This window comes from Scyliorhinus torazame, chromosome 18 (genome assembly GCF_047496885.1).
Source record: "Scyliorhinus torazame isolate Kashiwa2021f chromosome 18, sScyTor2.1, whole genome shotgun sequence".
NCBI lineage: Eukaryota > Metazoa > Chordata > Chondrichthyes > Carcharhiniformes > Scyliorhinidae > Scyliorhinus > Scyliorhinus torazame.
In genome coordinates, this window is record NC_092724.1 from 90,480,141 (window position 1) to 90,507,308 (window position 27,168).

General features: G+C 48.6%; 1 protein-coding gene across 1 annotated transcript; it reads right to left on the bottom strand.

The window, feature by feature from the left end:
- Positions 1–357: 357 nt before the first annotated feature.
- On the bottom strand, positions 358–21,871 carry LOC140395364 (E3 ubiquitin/ISG15 ligase TRIM25-like). Its single transcript, XM_072483019.1, is given in 5 exon segments — positions 358–2,316; positions 6,965–7,198; positions 8,437–8,532; positions 21,203–21,278; positions 21,280–21,871. Coding segments are annotated over 5 exon segments (1,059 nt in total). The 5' UTR covers positions 21,771–21,871; the 3' UTR covers positions 358–2,154.
- Positions 21,872–27,168: the final 5,297 nt, after the last annotated feature.

The following is a 27,168-nucleotide window of genomic DNA, read 5'->3' on the forward strand; positions in this document are numbered from 1 at the left end:
ACCGTCTTGAACTTCACCTTGTCTTCGTCATCTGCAAAGCTGAGAGAGTTGAAAATGTGGATGGCATGGTCCACGGCCGTGGAGAGGAGCAGAGCAATCTTTCTGGTGTCCGAGTCGCCCCCTTGTCCGTGGCTTCGAGGAAGAGCTGGAAGCGCTGTTTGAAAATCTTCCAGCTGGCCCCGAGGTTGCCGGCGATGCGGAGCGGCGGGCTGATGTTATCCATGGGGCAGGATGACGGAATGCTGGCGGAAGGCAGATCACTTGCAGGTAGGTCTAAAAAGTGCTAGTATGCAACCACCCCTGGTATCATGATGTGTTGGGTGTTCTGGATCACATACAGGTCACCAACACTTGAAGTAGTGCAACACTATTTTATTAAAAGATTAACGATTTAAACATACTTGAACTGTGGGTAAATACGATACTAGCTTTAACCAAATACCTTTGCCTTGTCCTAACCAGGTGATGCACTCAGCACATGGTGAATGTCTGTGTTGCAGGCTGTGAGCTCTGTGCTGCTAGCTAGCTGCTGCTTGAATGAGCGGGAACTCTGATGCCCCCTGTCTTTATAGTGCGTGTGCTCTCACTGGTGATTGGCTGCGGTTTTGCGTATGTTGATTGGTCCCACTGTGTGTCCATCAGTGTGTGTCTGCACCATGATATACTGGTGTTATGACAAGTGGATGTCACGGGGAACCGGACGGTCCCCGCCCCGTGACCTCAGTGGGAGTTGTAACAGTGAACTAGCTTTAGTGAGCTTATGTTCTTATGGGACATCCAAGAGAAAAGGCACTATATGAAACTGAGTCGTTCTTTCATCTGACAGAAGTCCAGACAGGCAATAGGTACCTGATTGAATCTTTTATTACCAAGATTAGGCAAACAGATTGAAAAGATGCCAGGTTTATTTGCAGCCTCTTTGTTGATGCAATTGTACAATTGGCCTCAATGTTCCATTCTGAAGGGAAACCCATCCCACCCCCACATCCCTCAAGCCCAAGGGACTGAGAAACAAATGGGTGTGACAGACATTCATTCCCGTTGTGATTTGAACACAAAGCAGGACCAGGTTTACACTCACTATTCCAAGATCACCAGAAAATGCAAAACATAATACCAACTTATTTTCTTTACAACATGAACAAAGAACAAAGAACAAAGAAATGTACAGCACAGGAACAGGCCCTTCGGCCCTCCAAGCCCTTGCCGACCATGCTGCCCGACTAAACTACAATCGTCTACACTTCCTGGGTGCGTATCCCTCTATTCCCATCCTATTCATGTATTTGTCAAGATGCCCCTTAAATGTCACTATCGTCCCTGCTTCCACTACCTCCTCCGGTAGCGAGTTCCAGGCACCCACTACCCTCTGTGTAAAAAAACTTGCCTCGTACATCTACTCTAAACCTTGCCCCTCTCACCTTAAACCTATGCCCCCTAGTAATTGACCCCTCTACCCTGGGGAAAAGCCTCTGACTATCCACTCTGTCTATGCCCCTCATAATTTTGTAGACCTCTATCAGGTGGCCCCTCAACCTCCGTCATTCCAGTGAGAACAAACCGAGTTTATTCAACCGCTCCTCATAGCTAATGCCCTCCATACCAGGCAACATTCTGGTAAATCTCTTCTGCACCCTCTCTAAAGCCTCCACATCCTTCTTCCTTACCCTGCCCGTGCGCGGTAGGACACCGTGCGCGGTAGGACACCGTGCGCGGTAGGACACCGTGCGCGGTAGGACACCGTGCGCGGTAGGACACCGTGCGCGGTAGGACACCGTGCGCGGTAGGACACCGTGCGCGGTAGGACACCGTGCGCGGTAGGACACCGTGCGCGGTAGGACACCGTGCGCGGTAGGACACCGTGCGCGGTAGGACACCGTGCGCGGTAGGACACCGTGCGCGGTAGGACACCGTGCGCGGTAGGACACCGTGCGCGGTAGGACACCGTGCGCGGTAGGACACCGTGCGCGGTAGGACACCGTGCGCGGTAGGACACCGTGCGCGGAGGACACCGTGCCTTGAGGGTAAAGTGCTCTGAGGACACAATGCACTGAGGACTCTTTGAAAATCATCACACTGAACCAGGTCACTTGCCTTTTACATAATGCTGAAACTAAAATGTTAATACAAAACACATTATTCGCTGACTATGTTTCATTTGCCTCGGATTTGATTGGGAAACTTCTGCACTCGCTGTTCAATCCATGTTGCAAGGTCTGTGACAGCCAAGTTGACATGAGCCATTGTAGATTGGACATCTGTATTTAACTGTGAGAAATCCAGAGGTTGCTCACTTGCTTTGAAACAACTGGATCCCTATCAGGGAGAAAGCACAATGGATTATTCAATGTACGGACCATCAGCTGGTATTCAATTTCAGGGCTTAAACTGACTGCACCATTATATTCTCCCCATTTCTTCCTGCAACACTGGTCCAAACTCAGTGACCCCGAGAGCAGTGACTTACCCCTCTAGTGTGGGCCTGGACTCACGTTTAAGGCTGGTCAGGTAGAGGTGGCAGGACTCTTAACCTGAAGTGAACCATTTGATGTGTTGAGGGTGACAAGGGAAATCAAATATGAAACACCTCTATTTAATATTTACTTTGACGATAGCTTCTCTAGTTCATAGAGTTACTTGAGCTTTACAAGGCAGGAGCAAGTCATTCGAGTTAAGTGCCTATGCTGGTACTTATGCTGCACCAAAGACATTTCAGCGTCGAGAGAGCAGTTGAGCTCATACTGAGGTGGGTTCACAGAAAACACTCGAGAGACCGACTCATTCAGATCAAATATGAAGGCAAGAATTTTTTAAAAATATAAATTTAGAGTAGCCAATTATTTTTCTTTTCCAATTAAGGGGCAATTTAGCGTGGCCAATCCACCTAACCAGCACATATTTGGGTTGTGGGGGTAAAGCCCAAGCAGACACAGGGAGACTGGGCAAACTCCACACGGACAGTGACCCAGGCCCGAGATTCGAACCCAGGTCCTCAGCGCCCAGTCCCAGTGCTACCCACTGCGCCACATGCTGCCCTTATGAAGGCAAAAATGACGAGTGGACCAGCACAGCAGGTATCTGTTCACAAAGCTGCAAAGGGCACGGCTGGATTTGTTTGATTTACAGCTTTATGACCTTGTAATAACATGATCTTTCGATGACTTTCGTGTTTGTTTGAACAAGATTAAGAGGTGCGAAATGGATTAATGATTGTTTTCTTTTATAAAAAATATTTTTATTCGCATTTTCAATTTTTTGATCAAATATACAACCAACAAAAGATAACCAACAATAATAAATACAATAGATATCCCCCAACCAGCGTCCCCTACAATATACAAACCCAAACACCACCCCTACATCCAACTACAAAACAAGAAAGACCAAAAACTAAACCACGGTCATCCCTTACATGGTAAACAATAAAACATATAACTCAGCCCCCCAGCCCCCAGCCAGCCCCCCTAATGTTCGATGGTATCCAATTCTTGAAAGTGCAGGATAAACAATGCCCATGAATTGTAGAACCCTTCCATCCTCTTCTTCAACTCAAACCTCACCTTCTCAAGTGTCCAAAATTCCAGCAGGTCCCCCCGCCAAGCCAAGGCACAGGGCGGAGATGCTGACCTCCAGCCCAGCAGGACTCGCCCCCAGGCAATCAGCGAGGCGAAGGCTAAGGCATATGCCCCTGCATCCACCTCCAGCCCAGGCTGGTCCGACACCCCGAATATGGCTTCAAGGGGCCCTGGTTCGAACCTCACATGCACCACCCCCGAGATGACCTTAAAGACCTCCCTCTAATACCACTCCAGTTTCGGGCAGGACCAAAACATGTGAATATGGTTTGCGGGGCTCCTCCCACAGCGCTCACACATATCCTCCACCCCCTCAAAGGTTGTCTCATCCTCGCCCTCGTGAGGTGCGCCCTATATACCACCTTCAACTGTATCAGCCCCAGCCTCACACACTAGGTTGAGGCATTCACCCTCTGAAGCACCTCACACCACAGCCCTTCTTCCTTCATACCCTCTCCCAACTCTTCCTCACACTTTGCTTTAATCCCCTCCAATGATACCTTGTCCTTCCCCAGAATGCCTTGTCCTTCCCCAGAATCTTCCCATAAATCACTGACACCCCCTCTCCATTCCCCCTGACTTCAATACCTCCTCCAACAATGTGGAGGCCGACACTATCGGGAAGCTCTGAACCTCCTTCCTGACAAAATTCCGGACCTGCAGATATCTTAAAGATTTTTTCAATGGGACTTTCACTGCCTAGGCTTCATTTACGGCTTTATCAAAAGGCAAGGTACAATTTTGAATGGCTGTTTTCTTTTTATTATGTGAGCATTTCAAAGACTTAACAGCAAACAATGTAGACTCGGGTCATTCGTTATATACCTCATGCATATTGGGTGAGTGGGAATGGACATGGTATAATGATGACTGACATGCTCTTTGGGGGGAAATGTATTTTGGGATGATGGCCCCTTGAAGAACTACATTTCTCCAAAAGGGGATTTATGGTAAAGCACCTGGCTTCCAGTAAATAATCATGCGACCAGATTGCCTGTGAGATAAACAATAGAGAAAAACGTTCAACCTGAATTAATTATAGGGGATGGTTCTATGTTCAAGCAGTTTAGTTTTTATATTTGAGAACAAGTGGGGAGAAAACAGGTCTCTTAGAGTTCAGGTGAATTTTTTTCAGTTTAACCCTCTTGTTAACTCAAGATTTCCAAACAAGGGGCGACATTCTCCGACCACCCGCCGGGTCGGAGAATCGCCGGGGGCTGGTGTGAATCCCGGCCCCGCCGGTTGCCGAAGTCTCCGGCACCGGAGATTCGGCTGGGGCGGGAATCACGCCGCGCCGGTTGGCAGGCCCCCCCGCTCGATTCTCCGGCCCGGATGGGCCGAGGTCCCGCCGATAAATTGCCTGTCCCGCTGGCGTAAATTAAATCACCTACCTTAACGGCGGGACAAGGTGGCGTGGGCGGGCTCCCGGGTCCTGGGGGGGGGGGGGTGCGGGGCGATCTGGCCCCGGGGGGTGCCCCCACGGTGGCCTGGCCCGCAATCGGGGCCCACCGATCTGCGGGCGGGCCTGTGCCGTGGGGGCACTCTTTCCCTTCCGCCTCCACCACGGTCTCCACCATGGCGGAGGTGGAAGAGACTCCCTCCACTGCGCATGCGTGGGAAACTGTCAGCGGCCGCTGACGCTCCCGCGCATACGCCGCCCGGAGATGTCATTTCCGCGCCAGCTGGCGGGGCAACAAAGGCCGTTTCAGCCAGCTGGCGGGGCAGAAATTCCTCCAGTGTCGGCCTAGCCCCTCAATGTTGGGGCTCGGTCCCCAAAGATGCGGAGCATTCCGCACCTTTGGGGCGGCGCGATGCCCGTCTGATTGGTGCCGTTTTGGGCGCCAGTCGGCGGACATCGCGCCGTTTCCGGAGAATTTCGCCCAAGAAGTTAAACTTTGGATATAGCCAAACTGAGAGTGTGTATGTTTGTGTGAGAGAGAGAGGTGGAGAGAGAGGGAAAGAGAGAGAGATTTTGATGCATCTATTCTCTTGAGTGAACATCAACGTTAAAGAACATTAGAATCAGTAGAGATCCGGGGCGAAATTCTCCCGAAACGGCGCGATGTCCGCCGACTGGCGCCCAAAACGGCGCCAATCAGACGGGCATTCCGCCGCCGCAAAGGTGCGGAATGGTCGGCATCTTTGGGGGCCGAGCCCCAACATTGAGGGGCTAGGCCGACGCCGGAGGAATTTCCGCCCTGCCAGCTGGCGGAAACGGCCTTTGTTGCCCCGCCAGCTGGCGCGGAAATGACATCTCGGGGCGGCGCATGCGAGTGAACGTCAGCGGCCGCTGACAGTTTCCCACGCATGCGCAGTGGAGGGAGTCTCTTCCGCCTCCGCCATGGTGGAGACCGTGGCGGAGGCGGAAGGGAAAGAGTGCCCCCACGGCACAGGCCCGCCCGCGGATCGGTGGGCCCCGATCACGGGCCAGGCCACCGTGGGGGCACCCCTCGGGGCCAGATCGCCCCGCGCCCCCCCCAGGACCCCAGAGCCCACCCGCGCCGCCTTGTCCCGCCGGTAAGGTAGGTGGTTTAATTTACGCCGGTGGGACAGGCAATTTATCGGCGGGACTTCAGCCCATCCGTGCCGGAGAATGGAGCGGGGAGGCCCGCCAACCGGCGCGGCGCGATTCCCGCCCCCGCCGAATATCCGGTGCCGGAGACTTCGGCAACCGGCAGGGGCGGGATTCATGCCAGCCCCCGGCGATTCTCCGACCCGGCGGGGGGGTCGGAGAATGTCGCCCCCGATTTGAGGTGGTCATGCTCAAGATGCTAAAGAGGCATGTGTTGAATAAGAGTATGGAATTATAGGAAACTGAGAGGGGGTTTGAAAGGGCAGCCAAGAAATCATAGCCTGTACATGAATATATGGGAGGAAAGTGGAGTTACGGTTGGTTTAGATTATAAGAAACTGAGTTCAGTGTACTTTTATTACCTTTAACTTAACTGACTATTTAAAATCGAATGTATTTCTCAGTATTTATGTTCTTTGATTTTATGTAATAAACTTGTTTTTTTATTCTTTAAATAAACATGAGCTTTCAGATTCTAAAGAAAACATGACTGTTCTCTATCAAGATCATAACAAGGCTCTTCCAAGATCAAGGTGGGATGCCTGATCCTGCGATATTTCCTAATTCCCACTTCCGTTCTCCTTGACAAAAATCTGGCCTTTAAACCTGCTTGATCACAAGACAGCCCGAATAGTCAATACAATTTATAGAAAACAAAAGGTAACTCATAGCAAAGTCAGAGGCTGACACGTATGAAACTGAGAATCCTAACTTCAATCCCCAGGAGAAGGACATGATGGCCTGAACCTTTGGACAATCTTCTTCTGGTGATCAGCCCTGGTGACAAATTTTAAACGATTCTTTTATTTATACTTACCTGCAAAAATATTAGGTCATCATTGATCTTCAACAGGGTACTCAGTTGATTCTCGTTCCTGCTGAGTTCAGCACACCTCTGCTGCAGTTGGCTCCTGACACCCTCAACTTGGCGCAGCATGGCTTGCTCATCATCATTGATCAGCCCAATCGCTTCTTTATGTGCTTCTTCAATGACTTTGATCATGGCAGTAAATTTCTTAGTGACCTCAGTTCTCAGCTCCTGTGAGGAATTCTATGAACAACAAAAGGGAGTCAGCGACGTTCCAGTCTGAGGTGTGTGCTGCCTCAACTATAGAAAGTCGAGGCGATGATCTGACTGAGGCATCCAGCAAGTACAATTTGCATTTAAAAAGCACCTTGACATAACAAAACATTCCAAAGCACATCACAGAGAGTTATCAAACAGAACTGCACTCCCAGCGCAGGAGACGGGGATAAAAATTGGTTCAGGGGGGAATTTCAGAATTTTGGCCTCAGCAGCTGTAGGCACGGCCGATAATGATGGAGTGATGGAAAATATCAAGGTGATTGGAGGATTCGCTACTTTACGTGGAGAGAAACTACTTCATCTGCTGGGGGGATACCAGGACAAACGAGCGTATACTTAAAATCAAACTGGGCGTTTAGGGTGATGGCAAGAAGCATTTCATGACACAAAGTGGGAGTCTGGAGCTGTCTCCTCTAAAACGCTGTTGGGACTGAGTGAAAGTTCAAAACCTGAATTCATAGATTTGTGTTAGTCAATGCTATTAATATATACGGAACAAAAGCAGGTAAATGGAGTAACGATACTAATCAGCTATCATCTAATTGAATGGAAGAATAGCATCAATGGACTGAATGGCCTCCTCCTGTTCCTATGTTCTAAATGGAGTGTTATGGGCAAGGCGTTTTCAGAAACCAAAATGTATCATTGAGTTCAACCAACCTCTCCCTTCAATGGATTTGTTGCTTTTCCTAGCACACGGCTTTTTCCCTAGGTGTGGGATTACAATTATGGACACGTGGGTTTTTAAACACAAAACACTGTTTATTCCATGAACTCAACTTAACATCTCAAATAAACATTGGATCTCTTAACACCCCTTACTTCAAAGATAACTCAGAAAATATTGCAACAGTAAATAATTCCTTAAAATGTTCCTTCAAACTTCCAAGAGACTTAACACCTTTAAACAGAATCACATCAGGTTAAAGGCTTCACTATTATAAGTTTAAATCACCCAAATGATCCAGAGATAGTCTTTCATGGCAGAGATCCAGCTCACTGCAAAACACAGACACGCACCCAGCTCTTTTCTTCCAAACTGCAAAACCAAACTGCAAAATGGCTGACCTGAGCTCAGCCCCACCCACTCTCTGACATCACTGTTTTCTTAAAAGGTACATTGCTTAAACATCCATATCTTAAAGGTACTCTCACATGACAGGAGAGAAGCTCATTAAGTGCAGAATAATCAACATGCTTACCTTAACTGAATCAGCTTTCAGCTGAAGCTTGCTGACCTCTGCCAATGTCTTTTGTAGCTGTAGTTTATTTTTAGATGACTCCTGGAGAATCAGATTCTAGAAGAAAACCACATGCGATTAATAATCTACAACGAGGGTGCATGTATCACAACATTTTGATCTCTCCATCTCGATGACTTCCTCAAATTCTGCTACACTTCAAGATTGTTGTACTTCTCCAATTCTGGCCTCGTGCGACTCTCTGGGCTGGAATTCTCCAGATGTTGGGATTACCCGTCTCTGCTGGCAGTGCACCCACGCCCGCGAGTTTCCCGACAGCATGGGGTGGAAACCCCATTGACAAGCGCGGGAGTAGAGAATCCCGCCACCAACGAACGGTGCACTGCCGAGAAACATTCGGCTGGGGTTGACGGGAGAATCCAGCTCCTGATTTTCATCACTCCACCATTGACAACTTTGCTATCTGTTTCTTAGACCCCAATCTCTGTAATTCTCTTTCTAAACCAGCTTTTTAAAACTCTTGCCTTAAACCTACCTCTTTGCACAAGCATTTTGTCACTGCTGCTAATATCTCCTCTTCCCGACTCATCTAGAGTCTGGAAGGTTCCAGTCCCACACCAGAGACTTGAACACAGAAATCTAGACTGACACTGAATCGATACTGTGGGAATGCTGCACTGTTAAAGGTGCGGAATGGAATTCTCCCTCCCGCCAGCCCCGTTTTCCGGCACGGCGCACCCCGCCAGCAGCGGGATCCTCTGTTCCCACAGCTGACCAATGGGATTCCCCATTGTGGCCACTCCATGCCGTCAGGAAACCTGCAGGCATGGGTGTGCTGCCGGCAAAGCGAAGGATCCCGCTGACGGAGAATCCCACAGGTGGTGTTTCAAACAACCCTCTTAAGTGTGTGTGTGAAATCCCTCAGCTCTGTTTCAAAGGAGAACGGTTGCTTCTCCCCAGTGTCCTGGCCAATATTTATCCCTCAATTAACTTCGCAAAAATAATTATCTGATCATTATCGCACTGCTGTTTGTGGGAGCTAACTTTGTTTCTTAGATCAAAACAGTGATTACTTTCAAAAGTATTTAATTGACTCTGGGAGCTTTGGGATATGTTGTGGTCAGGAAAGTTGCTGCATAAATGCAAGTCTTTCTGTGACTCAGTATCAATTTTGGCTCCTGCGAAATTGGAACTTGAATATTTCATTAAACGTGCTGCATAACAAAGCATTGAACTGTTGTAATAATAAACTTCAATGGAATAAGCTTGTGTTACGGGTTTTAACCTTCTCTATAAACATAAGTGGGTTATGGTCTGTTTAAACTAAGCTCTGTTCATTGTAATGTCGAACATATACTTCAAAGTGCAGAAGAGCTAGTAGCAAGTCTTCCTTTTCAATGGTGGAATACTTGTTTGGCACGGACTTAGTTTTTTCAAAAAATATCTCACTGGCCTCTCTTTTCCTGCAACATTGTCTTGTAGTAGAACTGGTCCTCACCCCAGGTCACTGGCATCTGTGGCCATTTTTAAATTGTCTGGAAAAGTCCGGGGCAGTCAGCTCTGGTTTGTCCACTAATCTGTCAAACTCTACTTGGTGTTCTGTGAACCACAGTATCTTCCCTGGTTTCTGCAACATGCATCGCATTTCAGTCTCGAACTGAGCCGGTCTCTGTGGTTTTAGTCGAGACGGATGCGTCTTTATTGGTTCAGAGTTTCTTATGGCTGCATCATGATTAGTTAATCAGGGAATTAACGGGAAGGACCCTTGGGAAAGATTTCTCTTATTGAACTGTTGTCCATCTGACAGTCCAGCAGATAGGCCCTCTATTAATGGTGACGGATACAGGTCAGCACACAACACTGGATTGCTCCCTTCCCTTTCAGATTAATTTATTAGGAATAGGAATAGGAAAATGTATATTTTATAGGTTCCAATTTAACCAGGCTTTCTGCAGTTAAAGAAAGATTAGGTATATTAGTTGCGAAACGCGAGGCAAGTAATAAAACACGAGCACAAACTTTCACACAGATTGGAGATGAGAATTGAAATGAAAAGTAAGTTAAAAAATACATAGGAATCAGTCTTTGATTTGTCCATGAGGAATAGATAGTGAAATGTTGCGGCCGTTTGAGGTTCGTGATTCCCGTAGCACTGACTTCAGCAGTTTACTAGTTGGTTTCAAGACTCCTGCAGATTAGCTGAGATGTTGCGCTGTTTCCTTTTCAGCTGTGGAGTTGCTGACATGGCTTGCTTCCGCAATCAGAGAGCGTGTGTTACCAGACAGCAGGGGTGTCTACTATTGCCTTTCCTTACATCTATGTCACACACTGACGCATCAAACGCTAGTCCACACACGAGGTTCTGCAGCTCATAGAATCATAGAATTATAGAATCGTAGAATTTACAGTGCAGAAGGAGGCTATTCAGCCCATCGAGTCTGCACCAGCTCTTGGAAAGAGCGCCCGACTTAAGCCCACACCTCCACCCCATCCCCATGACCCAGTAACCCCACCTAACCTTTTTGGTCACTGAGGGCAATTTAGCCAATCCACCTAATCTGCACAACTTTGTGCTGTGGGAGGACCCGGAGGAAACCCACACAGACACGAGGAGAAAGTGCAAACCCCACACAGACAGTGACCCAAGCTGAGAATCGAACCTGGGACGCTGGAGCTGTGAAGCAACAGTGAAGTAACCACGGTGCTACCGTGCCGCCCCTATGCTCCCTTTTTTTAAATCACAGTCTCCCATGTATTCATAGAAGACAGAAACCCACAAACCAGTCTGCAATATTACTTACTGGATATGATTGCCACTGAGAGATATTAGTTTCCATTATCTACATAGATGACAGTTCACGTTTGCATGGCTTCTTACTTTAAAATGTCTGTCTGAGAGGGAGTATGACATTCCACCATCTCTCTCTTAGTTTCAGACACACCAGAAGGATTCAGGGAGCGACTGAATTTACATTCTCCGAATTTACATCCTCAGCCACCTTTGGCTTGTTTGTCCATTTTATTTAAAAGTTCAATATGTCTACACTTAATTCTGAGGTTTTTTCCATCATCCTGACACTGAATCTGGGCTCCTGCATTATTGAGGATGGAGATATTCATGAAACCCCCTCCTCCAGTGAGTTCATTCGTTGTCCACCACCATTCATGGCTGGATGTGGCAGGACGGCAGAGCTTAGATCTGATCCATTGTTGTGGAATTGCTTACTTCTATCACTTATGCTGCTTATGCTGTTTGGCGTGCAAGTAGTCCTGTTTTGTAGTTTCACCAGATTGACACCTCACCTGGTATTGTTCCTGGCCTGCCCATCTGCACTCTTCATTAAATCAGGGTTGATCCCCTGGCTTGGTGGTAATGGTAAAGTGGGGGATATATGAGGCATGAGATTGCAGATTGTGGTTGAATACAATTCTGCCTGCTGCTGATGCCCCAGAGCACCTCATGGGTACCCAGTCTTGAGTTGCTAAATCTGCTGAAAATCTATCCCTTTTAGCACAATGGTAGTGCCACACAACATGATGGAGGGCATCTTCAACGTGAAAATGGGACTTCACCTCCACAATGACTGTACGGTGATCACTCTCATCAATACTGTTGTAGGCAGATGCATCTGTAGCAGGCAGGTTGGTGAGGATGAAGTCAAGTATGATTTTTTCTCTTGTTGGTTCCCTCGCCACCTGCTGCAGTCCCAGTCTAGCAGCTATGTCCTTTAGGACCCGCCAGCTCGGTCTGTGGTGGTGCTACTGAGCCACTCCTGGTGATGGACATGGAAGTCCCTCCCCCAGAGCACATTCTGTGCTCTTACTGCCCTCAGCACTTCCAAGTGCTATTCAATATCAGCTGATGGTGGCTGGTACGTGATAATCAGCAGGAGGTTCCCTTGCCCATGTTTGACCTGGTGCCATGAGACTTCATGGGGTCTAGAGTCGACGTTGAGGACTCTCAGGGTAACTATCTCCTGACTATAGCACCGCGCCGTCCCCTCTGCTAGGTCTGTCCTGAAGGAGAGACAGGATATGCCCTGGGATGGTGATAGTAGTGTCTGGGAAGTTATCTGTAAGGTATGATTCTGTGAGTATGAATACGTCAGGCTGTTGTTGACTAGTCTGTGAAACAGCTCTCCCAACTTTGGCACAAGCCTCCAGATGTTGGTGAGGAAGACTGTGCAGGGTCGACAGAGCTGGGTTTGCCATTGCTGCTTCCAGTACCTAGGTCAATGGTGGGTGGTCTGTCTGGTTTCACTCCTTTTTATTGAATTTTTAAATCTTTTTTACAGCTGAGTGGCTTGCTGACCATTTCAGAGGGCATTTCAACGTCCAGATCAGTCATATTACCGCTGATCTGGAGTCACATGTAGGCCAGACTGGGTTAAGATTTCCTTCCATAAAGGACATTAATAAACCGGGTGGGTTTTTACGAACATTGAAAATGGTTTCAATGTCATCATTATGGGTCACTCTTTTGGTGCGGCTATGTGATACGTGGTGGCTCCTGGTACTTTGATTTTAGCCCTTTTTGCCTGGTCTATGGGCAATGTTAGGGTGGAAATTGGTTTTGTGTGAAGGGATAGGATGCCTTCATACAAGTAATGTCCGGTAAATATAGTACAAGGCAGAAGTCGGGCAAGACATCATCATCATTTGTATGCAATTGTAAGGTTTGCAATTGTATAAGGTGTTAGTGAGGCCGCATCTGGAGTATTGTGTTCGGTTTTGGTCTCCTTACTTGAGAAAGGACGTACTGGCATTGGAGGGTGTGCAGAGGAGATTCACTAGGTTAATCCCAGAACTGAAGGGGTTGGATTACAAGGAGAGGTGGAGTAGACTGGGACTGTACTCGTTGGAATTTAGAAGGATGAGGGGGGGGATCTTATAGAAACATATAAAATTATGAAGGGAATAGATAGGATAGATGTGGGCAGATTGTTTCCACTGGAGGGTGAAAGCAGAACTAGGGGGCATAGCCTCAAAATAAGGGGAAGTAGATTTAGGACTGAGTGTGGACTCCCCATATCCTTATTAAAGGGTTAATGGGGGCTTTTATTCTTCTGTTGGCTGTTTGTTTGGTTTTCAAGGTGGGGCTGGGAGGTGGGGAGGGGAGGAGGAGGGAGGGGTAGACTGCTGACAGTGACGGTTCCTTTGTTTTTGGGCTGGCTTTATGGGGATGTGGTGGCCTCCTTGGGTGGTCCCAGAGCTACCACAGGTAGGGGCACTGCTTAATTGCCTCACAGAGAGGGGGGAAAGGAGGCACAGTGGTTAGCACTGCTGCCTCATGGTGCCGAGGACTTGGGTTTGATCCCGGCCCTGGATCACTCTCCGCGTGGAGTTTGCACATTCTCCATGTGTCTGCATGTGGGTCTCACCCCCACAACCCAAAAGAGGTGCAGAGTAGGTGGATTTGGCAGCTAAATTACCCCTTAATTGGAAAAAAAGTTTCAAGAAAAGAAAAAGAAAATTGCCTCACGGGGTGGATATGCCTGATACTGGGTCAGGGGTTCAGAGGCCCCTGTCCAGTTGAGAACTTGGGATGTAGGGGATTAAACGGCCCAGTGAAAATGTCCCGGTGTTTGCGTACCTGAGAAGTTTGAAGGTGGATGTGGCTTTTCTACAGGAGACCCATCTGAAAATAAAGTAACAAACAATTTTGCGGAAGGGATGCAGATATATCACTGTGCTGATTAATAAGAAGGTGGCTTTTTCTGCGGTAAATATCGTAGCAGACCAGATGGGAGGTAAGTAATTGTCGTTGGGTCATTGGCGGGCACATTGCTGGTGTTGGTCAATGCGTATACACCGAATTGGGGTGACGCGGCTTTCATTAATAAGGTGCTGGCTTCTATCTCAGATCTTGATTTATATCAGCTAATTATGGGGGTGGTACTTCAACTGTGTTCTGGATCCTAGGTTGGATAGGTTGAGTCCCAAATCTCTGAGTCCAGCAGCGGTGGCAAAGGTGTTATTGGTGTTCATGAGGGGGAAATTTGTTTCCCCACCTCTATCCGGTTTACTCCCAGATTCACTTCTTTGTGGTGGGTAGATACGTTCTCCCTGGCCGAGTACTTGCGGATCATTATCTCGGATCATGCTCCACATTTTGTGTAGCTGATGTTGGATCCGAGCCGATCTCAGCGACCACTGTGGAGATTGGACACGGTGTTGAAAATGAAAATCGCTTATTGTCACAAGTAGGCTTCAAATGAAGTTACTGTGAAAAGCCCCTAGTCGCCACATGCCGGCGCCTGTTCGTGGAGGCTGTTATGGGAATAAGAATTTTTGTGAACGTATAGCCTCTGCTATCGGGGAGTATGTGGAGTTTAACAGGAATGAGGCGGACTGGCCTTCCACACTCTGGGAAGCCCTGACGTGGCTATTAGGGATGGGAGATAATCTCTTGCAAGGCGTATAGGGATAAATCTGAAAAGATGGAGAGGCAGGAGCTGGTGGACTCAATTCTCGAGGTGGACCGTTTGTACTCGATCGCCCCAAACTGAAGTTAGTGGCGGAAATAAATAAATTGCAAATGGATTTTGAGTTGTTGCCAACAGGTAGGGAAGTGAGCCAGCTGCGACGCTGGAGAGGGACCTTTTAATGATTATGGGGAGAAGGCCAGCCATCCATTATCTACCCGGCTAAGGCGGCAGGCTTCCTCCCGAGAGATAGTACCACAGAAAAGTTACAGCACAGAAGGAGGCCATTTGGCCTATTATATCCATGCCAGCTCTCGGGCACCCAGGTGTCCTTTCTAATCCCACCTTCCTGCACCAGGTCCATAGCCCTGTAGCTTACAGCAATTAAGGTGCTTTTTAAAAGAGTTTAGGGTCTCTGCCTCCACAACCAACTCGGGCAGCGAATTTCAGACTCCCACTACCCTTGGTAAAAACATTTTTCGTCATGTCCCATCTATACCTTCTGCCACTTATCTTGAATCTATGCCCCCTAGTTCTAGAATTCTCCACCGGGTCAGCACAGGCAGCAAAGGCTATGTTCCCAGGTGGGGGTGCAGAGGCAGACTTTGGGGAACTGCCATTGGCATGAATGAGAGTGGGGCATGGGTGGGTGTCCACAGTACAAGGCTGGTGGGTGGGCACAATATTGGGAGTGGGGGGCTCTGCCAATTATGTTATCTGCTCCTGTTATGTTTAATATGGAGGCATGACGGCAATGAGTTCGCCCATGCCAGCCCACTTGCCCATTGTCATACCATAACCTTGATGGATGGGCCAATTATGTCCAGTTACTTAGATGTGATGGATGCTAGTGGCACAGATTGGTGCTCACGAATGAACCCTTTCCATGATGAGCTCCCCATTCTGTGAATGCAAGGCTTATCTTCAGCATGTGCACAAGGACCAAAGATTACAGAATGTACCAGGCCACCCAACTCCAGCATGTGATGTTCCAATGGTGTCCTCACAGGCCATTGCCCTCCCCCACAGAATGTATTCACACAGGACCCCTCAGTTAAACCCTGGGCCTCATGGGTTCGCCTTTCAGGAGGCGTGAGTGCTAATGAGGGTACCCAAGATAATAATAATCTTTATTATTGTCACAGTAGGCTTACATTAACACATAGTCGCCACAATCCGGCACCTGTTCAGGTACACTGAGGGAGAATTCAAAATGTCCATTTCACATAACAAAGCACGTCTTTGGGACTTGTGGGATGAAATCGGAGCAGACACGGGGAGAGCGTGCAGACACCGCACAGACAGTGACCCAAGCCGGGAATCGAACCCTGACCCCTGGCACTGTGAAGCAACAATGCTAACCACTGTACTACTGTTCCACCCGTTGATGTCCACCTGTCATGCTGAATGGGGAGAGGATCATGTGGGGCCGTGGCCAGTGTGCGAGATAGTATGGACCTGGAGTTCAGTGAGGAGGCAAGAACATCAGTCACTGACCAGTACTAGGATACTCCCAGGGCTTGGCGACTGATGGGCCAGGGCCCAGACAGGAATTCTCAATGGTCACTCATTCCCTTACTTCCCTTTTAGTTATTGGGCTAATATAATCATGGAGCCTGGAGAGTTGATGGTTATCCTGCAAACTGTGAGGCAGGAGAGATGATGCCAGCCTCAACCTGTGGCTGCACAGAGGCAGCAGTATTTCCTGGAGCAGGAACAGGTGGTAGGGCCTGTTCAGCTGCCAGAGGCTGCATCACAGAGTGGTCACTCCAAGGCAACATCATCAGGCCAGAGTTTATGGATGGCAGAAGACGTATCTAAAGGTGAGTGAGAACCAGTGCAAGAGGAGACTCCGGGTGTCCAGGGACACTGTCACTCGCCCTTGCCAGGTTCTGCAGGAGGTGGCATCACATGGCCTCAGAGGCCACCCACTGTCTGTAGCCCTGACGGCCACCCAAAGTGTTTATGCCAGTAGCTCCTTTCAGGCAACCTTTGTGGCATATCCCAGGTATGTGCATTAGAGAGGCCATGGATGCGCTGTTCGCGAATTTGACTGGGACCAGGCCAGCCAGGAAGGCAGAGCTGGCTTTCCCACAAGTGCAGGGAGCCGTTGATTGCATACATGTGGCCGTCTATTCTCCAGGGCAATGAGGAATCCTCTTCATAAACCACAAAGGCTTACACTCGTTGAATGTCGAGGTTGTTTGCGACCATGTCAAGGACATCCTGCAAGTGTGTCAGTCCATCACTATTTCAATTTGGTACAATTAATATACTTTTAAAAATCTTTTTAGCAGGGTGCTGACAATTCTATTTACTTAATTCTATGTACTTAGGAATTAACATAATTTATGTAAAAGGAGAGGGAATGTCATACATTTGTGAGTGAGGGGGCATGTAGGTGGGAGTTAAATCTGGGGAATGTCGGCAAAGCTGTGACAGACAAGAGATTGGGGTTATGAAATTTCAGGAGAGGAATGTAAATTGAAAAAGAGAGAATAAAGAAAGGTCAAAATCAGTGATGAGGTAATGGAGTACGATTGTGTCCTGTGGGGAATTAGAGGTACAAAGTAGCCAACATAAAAATGAAAATTAATCAGTGGGCTTCATAACATGGGAAGTAGGTAAATTTCATACTTTGTAAAATCATACAACATGATTAATAAATGGGCATTGGGTTTGCTTTGCAGTTAGAATCATTCCTCTGCAATACAGATGTACAAATGGGGGGTAAACATCAGTTGGAGCTATTTTTATTTTTAGACAGGCACTTATTGTATAGCAATGTTCACTTAATCACTTGAGCCTTAAGGGAACTCCGCTCCTAATTTAAACCAACTTAGAACATGCAAATAGGAGACAAACATTGGGGCATGACTATTGGGAATTTAGAATTGCAGAAGCAGCTGTGACAAAGAAAAAACAATTATTATGTAAGGACATAATTGAACAAACAAAACATTGTTGATGTTCAGTTTGGGTTCTGCCAGGGTCACTCAAGCTCCTGACCTCATTCCAATATTGGTCCAAACATGGACAAAAGGAGGTAAACTCCAGAGGTGAGGGGAGAGTGACTGCCATTGACATCAAGGCAGCTCTTTTTTTAAATGTTTTTATTGGTTTCTTGTTATTTTACATTGTGTGTGGAACACACTGCAGAGAGCATGGTCATACGGTAACAGATATAAGATATAACAATAGTCCAACCCTAATGTATCGAACATATTTACAAGCTTCCATCGGGCGGGGGGTTTCTTTCCTGAACCCCCCCCACCGGTATAGAGTGTGGTTGGTGTGTATACACTTTTATTCTGTCCTGGAACCTTTTGACCCTGCTTTTGGATCCTTCTTTTAGCGGAATTTGATTTGAGCTTGTTTGAATGGCAATCTCTCCAGCTCTGCCCCTCTCCCTTGTAGGTTCACCAGGACGATTTCACTTTTTTCAGGTTGAGTTTGTAGCCCAAGAAGGCTTAAAACTCTTCATGAGCCTCATGATCCCCTCCATGCTGCTTTGGGGGGCCAAGCCGTAGAGGAGCAGATTGACGCATAGAGTGAGACTCTGGATTCCCTTCCAATTTTTCACAGCACTGAGGGCGATCACCAATGGCTCGATTACCAGATGTGCCACAGCCCCCCGCCCTCACTTACACTTCCTGATGCTAGCTTTCCCGCTAGTGTGGTGGCCACCCTCTCCTGGGGTTGGCCTAAATCTATCCTTCGCCCACTACCTTTCTTCCCCCTCTTCTTCCTCCGCACCCTTTCCTGCGCTCTGCTGCCCTCCCGCCCTCATTGTTGTGTTTTAGCTCTCATGTTCAGAGCGAGACGGTACAGTCCCGTGCAAATTGTCTTTGAGCATTTCCGTCTTTCCGAGTGATTGTTTAACTGTTGCTCCTCTTGCTGCCTTCCCAGCCCATTCTCTTGGATGATCCGCAGGGGCTGTGAAGTAGTGTTCCCTGCCCTGGAAAGTGACCCACAATTTGGCTGGGTTCAACATCATGAGCTTCACCCCACTTTTGAACAGAGCCACCTTTGCTCTGTTAAACTTCACGCAGTGCTTAGCCAGGTCTTCCCCAATGTCCTGGTACATCCAAATCTGGTGACCCTCTTGATGTGTTAGGCAGGTCGCTTCGGTGTGGACTGCACTTGATGCAGCAATGCGAGAAACAGACCTCAAACACTGTAGAAGATCCAACACGGTTTTATTGAACGATAGAACTAACATACATATTTAACTGTGGGTCGACACTATACTGAACTGATTGGAGACCTTGTAGTAGCCTGACCAGACTTACTAGCTACCGCATGGTGTTTGCACTGTGCTAGCTAGTGGACTCTGACTGTCTCAGTAGCTGGGTCCCGAGAGAGCGGGAAACCTAGTGCCCTCTGGCTTTATAGTGGTGGTGTCCTGTCTGGTGATTGGCTGCACCATGTCGTGTGCTCACTGGTCCTCCTGTGTGCCAATCACTGTCTGTCTGCACTTCATTATATACATGCGTGGACATTATGACACCTCTCAGTTGCAGCTCTTTGTTTGCCTTGTCCAGCACTGGCTTCTTTCCCGATCCTGGTACCAGTGCATCTTGCCGATTATTCATCCCCATCACCTCGGCTGTTCCCCGGCCCTGGGTTTCGGTGGGAGTGACCTGTGAGCCCGATCTATCTTTGGTGGTTTGAGGAAGCTGTCCCTTCCCACCAGATTTCCCAGCATCTGGGCCATGTAGTCTGAGGGCTTTGTGCCTTCAGTTCTCATCAAGGCAGCTTTTGACCTAGTGTGGCATCAACGAGCCCCAACAAAACTCAAGTCAATGGGAATCGGGGGGGAACTCTCCGCTGGTTTGATTCATACCTAAGGAAAAAGGTTGTAGTTGTTGGAAATCAATCATCTCAGCTCTAGGACATCACTGCTGGAGTTCTTCAGGGTAGTGTCCCAGGCCCAACCATTTTCAGCTGCTTCATCAATGACCTTCCTTCTAGCATAAGGTCAGAAGTGGGGATGTTCACTGATGATTGCACGATGTTCAGTTCAATTCCCAACTACAAGGCTCAAGTCAGAAAGTGATGGAATACTTGCCTGGATGCGTGCAATTCAAGAAGCTTGACACCATCCAAGTCAAAACAGACCACTTGATTGGCACACAATCCCCCACCTTCAATATTCACTACCTCTACCACCAGCGCACATTACAAGATGCACAGCAGGAACTCACCAAGGCTCCTGACACAGCACCTTCCAAACTCAAAACCTTTCCCACCTAGAAGGACAGGGACAGCAGGTGCAACAGCACCACCTAGAATTTCCCCACCAAGCCACTTACCATCCTGACTTGGAAATATATCGTTGTTCCTTCACTGTCACTGGATCAAAATCCTGGACCTCCCTCCTGAACAGCACTGTGGCTGTGGCTACACCACATGGACAACAGTAGATCAAGGAGTCAACTCACTCCCACCTTCTTAACGGAAACTAAGGATGGACAACACCGGCCCAGCCAGTGCAGCCCATCAAAGAATTTTGTTTAATGAATTTGATCATTTAATGTTTTGAACTTGAACTACTCACCCACTTTTGATACTGTCACACTTATATGGATAATGTCCTTTTAGAGTAATTATGTTGAATCAAAACTAAACGGTTTGGGACAGCACAGTAGCCCAGTGGTTAGCACAGTTGCTTCACAGCTCCAGGATCCCAGGCTCGATTCCCCGCTGGGTCACTAGCTGTGCGTTGTCTGCACGTTCTCCCCGTGTCTGCATGGGTTTCCTCCGGGTGCTCCGGTCTCCTCCCACAGTCCAAAGACATGCAGGTTGGGTGGATTGCCCATGATAAATTGCCCTTAGTGACTAAAAACTGTTAGGAGAGTTATTGGGTTATGGAGATAGGGTGGAAGTGAGAGCTTAAGTGGGTCGGTGCAGACTCAATGGGCCGAATGGCCTCCTTTTGCACTGTATGTTCTATGTTCTAAATTGTCCTTAGTGTCCAAAAAGGTTAAGTGGGGCTACTGGGTTACGGGGAGAGGTGGGGGTGTGGACTTAGGTAGGGTGCTCTTTCCAAGGGCCGGTGCAGACTCGATGGCTGAATGGCCTCCTTCTGCACTGTACATTCTATGATTCTATCTATGATAAACTGTAAAAGCATTAAATCCTCAATAATCCCTGATGTTCTCTCATATACAAGGTAAGTACCCTGATTACTATATTCTGAATATAAACCATTCACTGCACACATACAACAATTGAACAACAGCATTGTAGAAGGATCTGGATTTTTACTTTCAATGTTGGTTGTTTCCACTCTCAAAACTGGGCCTCTGCTTCAGAAGCAGGCGGAAGGCTTTCCTTACCTGTCGTTTAGCCATTTCCTCCGGCACAGTCACCGTTTCGTGAATAAGGTGTTGCTGGCTGGCACACAGTTCACACACACATTCCATCGGTTCTGCAGAACCAATCCAGAGGTTTCCCGTGAGTTGCACACGGTCTCTGGGCGTTGAGCTGCTTGACCGGGTCAACCAGAGAAAGTGGGACCTTCTCATGAGCTGCCAAGTGGCTCTGACGGAAAGTGACCAGGCAATCCAAGTGAGACTTCCTGCCTTTCAACTTTGTCTCGGTGCAGAGGTCACAGGCCGCATCCCCGAGGCCAGCCTTCGCCCCCGCTGAAAGCTTGCCCCTTGATCTGAGCTCCTCCATGATTTCACACAAGATGAGGTTTTGTTGCAGGGTGGGTTTGGGACTGAAGATTTGGAGACACTGCGGGCAACTGGGTCCGCCTAAGCTGGGGTTTAGCTCCCAGTAACAGTCGATACACTGCAGGCAGAAACTGTGGCCACACGGGAGGGTGGTCGGCTTGTTGAAGATGTCAAGACAGATCGTACAAACAAATTTATCCTGGGAACCCACTGTGGATGAAGCCATAGCGATGGGAAGCAAAGACAGAATTATCGAGTGGTATAGCCCCAAGCCTGCTCACACACAGCAAGTACAAAAGGTTACCGAGACACCGTCTTAACTGATTCTATAGCCCCAAGCCTGCTCACACACAGCAAGTACAAAAGGTTACCGAGACACCGTCTTAACTGATTCTGGCACGTCCAGAATATGTGAATTCCTCCCCTAATTGCAGCTTATTTTGTTTCTGTCGTCACTGCTCCTGTTCTCCCATTGGGGATTGAATTCCCTCTTCCCCACCAATTAATTACTGAGTCACGAGGAGGTTCAATCCCAGATCAGGTTTAAACCTGAATTGTCCAGCACCCAGCTCCCCCCACCCTAGCCTCCTGTTTTTTCCAAAATAACGGCAGGATGCTCGAGCCAAAGTCCCGCCCTCATTTCCAACACTTCCTACTTTTTCCAAGACTGGAAAGAGGGTGGTATGTGAATCACACAGGGTGTAAGGATAACAGGTGGAGCTACAAGAGGATTAATTGGGGAAAGGTTGGCATGAAATTGGCAGCTCACGGTTGGGTAGAGAATCAGAGGTTGGCAGGGAGGGCATGAGTGACCATTGGGAGTGGGTGAGGCATGGTGGCACAGTGGTTAGCACTGTTGCCAAACAACACCAGGGATCGGGGCTCACTTCCGACCTCGGGTGATTGTGTGGAATTTGCACTTTCTCCCCGTGGGTTTCCTCCGGATGCTCCGATTTCCTCCCACAGTCCAAAGATGTGCAGGTTAGGTGGATTGGTCATGATAAAATTGCCCCTTAGTGCCCAAAGGTGTGCAGGTGATGTGGATTGGCCATGCTAAATTGCCCTGGAGTGTGCAGGGATGTGCAGGTTCTGTGGGGATAGGGTGGGGGAATAGGCCTAGGTAGGGTGCTCTTTCAGAGGGTGGATGCAGACTCAATGGGTTAAATGGCCTCCTTCTGGATTGTAGCGATTCTAAGTGAGGGCATGAGATGGCATAGTTGGGGAGTGGGAGATTGCTGACAGCCTGACTACTTTTTTTTACTACTGAGGGGCAAGGACCCAGAGCACTAAGGTGGGACTATTAAACAGCCCACCAAGCCACTCAGCAACCCCTGTGATTACCTCTGACTTGATGCCGGGGTCATGGGCCTATCCCAGAACTCAATCGAGGCATTCAAGAGGGCATTATTTAAATAGGAACAATGTGCAGGGGTATTGGGAAAAAGCAGGGCAATGGCATCAAGTCACAATGCTCGTACTGAGAGCTGGTGCCAACACAATGGGCCAAATGGCCTCCTTCTGCACCCGAACAATTCCCAATTCCGTGATTCATTAATTCTCCAAATCGGAGTTTCCTGTTGATTCTAATAATTTCTTACTGAAAGTTCATTTCCACGTGATTCCGTTCCAGAGTGTGAAAATGGACAAAGGGGAGTAATGTGTGACATCTCTCGGATATTTCAGAGATATTCATATAAACTCTGCTTACTATTTGAAAGGGGACATTAACAGAGGACATTATAAGTAGTTTTCAACAAAATAGATGTCAAAGGAAGATGATAAGTATTTGTCCAATCAAATCACACAGTACAGTATCATTCCACTGATGTTTCTATACCTTCACATCACAAATTTTTATTTCATTGCACACATCAGCCTGCACACTGTGAAACGAATGATAGGTTACACACATCGACTCAAATTACTATTTTTCCTCTTAATTATTGTTGTTTCACTAATGAGTATTTATTTGACATTATATTAAACATGGGAAGTGTCCCAAGGTCGGCATAATAAGACCTGTCATAACCCCCACGAGGACCATGGGAAACATGCGTGCCATCTATTACCCCCTGGACCTGGGGCATCCCGGCGATGGTGGAGAATCCTGCTGCCTGGGCATCTTGTTGGGCATGGTCCATATCAAAGTTTACATAATTAGGTGCCCGGGCAAACCAGGGGATCCGTGACTTCACGGATGCACTCATGGGCTGTACTCAACGAGACTCACCAGGAGACTAGTCCAATCCCGCAGGTCTCATGTGGTTACAACAGACGTATTTACAAGTATTTACAAGAGTCTGCATAACGCAGCATCTCACTATCAGTGCAATCCCCCACTCACACCACCTTCCCCCCTTCCACCAGTGCCCTCTCAGTGATCCTCGACCTGCTTAGCTTTCCATGCTCTACCGCTGCATCTAGGTGTGTCACCACGATGTACATCAGAGGTGGAGGCAGCTTGCTGCTTACCGTGCCCCTTGACCTTCAATGCGCCTGACCAGTGTCCTCTGGGGGCCCTGGGGCTGGAGGGCCCTGACCCACTTGCCAGCATCACATGCCTCGCCGTGGCCCCCTGTTACAGGAACTGAATCAGGGATGTGCCATTGTCGACTTCCAGTGGTGGCTATGAGGGAGTAAGTCGCACATTTGGTGGCTCTCGCTCCGGTCGGACCTTTAGGCCTTTTCCCCCGACTTTTTTGTGCTTTTGAGCGCTGGATCCGAAGGATCAGGCACTCAGGCACTGATTCCATGCATAGGTGTATGGAACTAAGAAGTAGAAAGAATCGTAAACAGTTGAAGAAGTGGGCAAGCAAGGGCAGTGTGGAGGCTGCTGCTGAAGACAATATGGCCGATGTCCGGACCCGGTGCAGACAGCTGCAGGCAAGGGGGGCTGGCAGGCAAGTCAAAGAGATTTTGTTTAAGAAGCAGGTGAAGTTTGGGCTGCTATACCTGGCGCGCCTTTGGGTCACGCACGAGGGACAGCAGCATTATTTTGAGGAGCCCGAGGATGCAATGGACTTTGCCAAGAGAGAAGGGCTGGTGCCGAACTGAGGACTTTTGGACTTAAGTTAAAAAGTTATTACGTTTTTAAGTTATATGTTTTTCTTGTCTCTTTTTCTAGGCTGTTTTCGAGTTTTTGTTGGAGAAGTGGGAAGATAAGTTATTTGATTCTCGGGGCTTTTTGTGTTCTGATGGGGGTGGTTGGAAGTGCCTATTACTTTGTATTATTTGAATTGCACTATTGTCAGGGTTTTCTTAGCTCTTTGGTTTTTTTTCAGAGCAATTGCTCGAGGATGGCTGGTTTAGGGAAGTGGTGTCAGTGGGCGGGGGAGATGGGTCAGAGGGAACAATAGGTGGGAGATTTGCAGGCGCCGGAGTCGAGAGCCACCAGGCTAGCTGGGTGAGCTGGTCTACGGAAGCCAGGTGGGGGGTGTGCATATAGCTAGTTTACAGCAGGGGTTAGGTTACAGGGTGTTGTTGCTAGGTGGGGAAAGGGGCGTAGTTGATCTGCTGACGAGGGAGGGACTTGGGTTTAGTAACATTGAAGAGGTCGGAGGTGGAGGCTGCCAGGAGGCGGGCCGGGGAGGTGTGACACAGGGGCTGGGGGCGGGCCCAAGAAAGGAGATGGCTGATCGGCGAAGGGGGGGGGGGGGGGGGCACGGTGCCCCCCCAACCAGGCTGATCACCTGGAACGTTAGAGGGTTAAACGGGCCAGAAAGAGGGCACGTGTGTTCACGAATCTGAGGGCGCTAAAGGCGGACGTAATTATGCTACAGGAGACTCATCTGAAAGTAGCTGACCAGGTCAGATTAAGGAAGGGCTGGATTAGCTAGGTCTTCCACTCGGGGCTGGATAATGAGACCAGAGGGGTTGCGATTTTGGTTAACAAACGGGTGCAATTCGAGGTGGGTAGCACAATTTTGGATGGGGGAGGTAGATTTGTCGTGGTTAGTAGCAAGCTCGAGGGGGTGAGGGTAGTTTTGGTCAATGTATATGCCCCAAATTGGGATGATGTGGATTTTATTAAGAGACTGCTGGGGAAGATACCTGACCTGGATTATGGGAGGGGATTTTAACACAGTCCTTGACCCTGGCCTTGACCGGTCGTGTTCAAAAATGGGTAGGGTGCTGGCAATGGCAAAGGAAATGAGGGAGTTCATGGAGCAAATGGGGGTGTTTGACCAAGGAGGGTTAGTCGGCCGATGGGGAAGGAGTTTTCGTTCTATTTACATGTTCATAAGGTGTATTCCCAAATTGATTTTTTCATCATAAGCAGGGATTTGCTGGTGGGGGTGACGGACGTAGAATATTCGGCGATCGCTATTTCGGGTCATGCTCCACATTGGGTTGATCTGCAGGTCTGTAAGGAAAGCTTTCAGCGCCCACAATGGAGGTTAGAGGTTGGACTGTTGTCGGACGAGGCGGTGTGTGAGAGGGTGAGGAAATGTGTGCAAAACTACCTGCAGGTCAATGATACAGGAGAAGTCTCAGCTGCGGTGCTCTGGGAGGCGCTGAAGGCGGTGGGAGAGGGGAGCTGATTTCGAGCTCATAGGGACAAGACGGACAGGGCAGAAACAGACCGACTGGTAAAGGAGATCTTACAGATAGACAGGAGGTATGCGGAGACCCCGAGGACAGAGCTATTAAGGGAACGACGGAGGTTACAGACTGAGTTTGGGATGTTATCCACAGGTAAGGCTGTGGAGCAGCTTAGGAAGGCGAGGGGCGCGATTTATGAACATGGGGAGAAAGCCAGTAGAATGCTTGCACAGCAACTGAGGAAGAGGGAGGCGGCTAGGGAAATAGGGAAGGTAGTCGACGGGGGGGGGAAACTTGGTAGAGGATCCGGCAGGGCTGAACAAGGTGTTTAGGGACTCCTACAGTAAGCTCTATACCTCGGAACCCCCCGCGGTGCCGGAGGGGATGAGGCGCTTTTTGGACAGACTGACCTTCCCAAAAGTGGGTAGGGGGTTGGTAGACGGGCTGGGGCCCCGATTAGGGCCGAAGAAATATTGGAGGGCTTGAGGGCCATGCAATAAGGTAAAGCCCCGGGGGCCGGATGGGTATCCGGTGGAGTTCTATAAAAAGTTCTCTGAGATAGTGGGGCCGGTGCTGGTCAGGGTTTTTAATGAGGCAAGAGACAGAGAGGTTTTACCCCTGACGATGTCACAGGCCAGCATCTCCCTGATATTGAAACGGGACAAAGACCCGGAGGCATGTGGGTCCTCTAGGCTGATCTCTATGCTCAATGTAGATGCAAAATTACTGGCCAAGCTTTTGGCTTCTAGGATTGAGGACTGTTATCATGGAAGACCAAACCGGGTTCATCAAGGACACGCAGCTGGTGGCTAATCTAACAAGGCTGCTAAATGTGATCATGATGCCCCCGGAGAATAGGAAGATAGAGGTAGTCGTGGCAATGGATGCCGACAAAGTCTCGCTATACGCCGACGACCTGGATCATCACGGATCCAGTGGCTGGGATGGATGGAATCATGGGAATCTTGAGGGAATTCTTTCCGGTTCTCGGGGTATAAACTGAACGTGGCAAACAGTGAGCTGTTTGTAGTCCAGGCGAGGGGCCAGGAGGGTCGGCTGAGGGGGCTGCCGTTTAGGTTAGT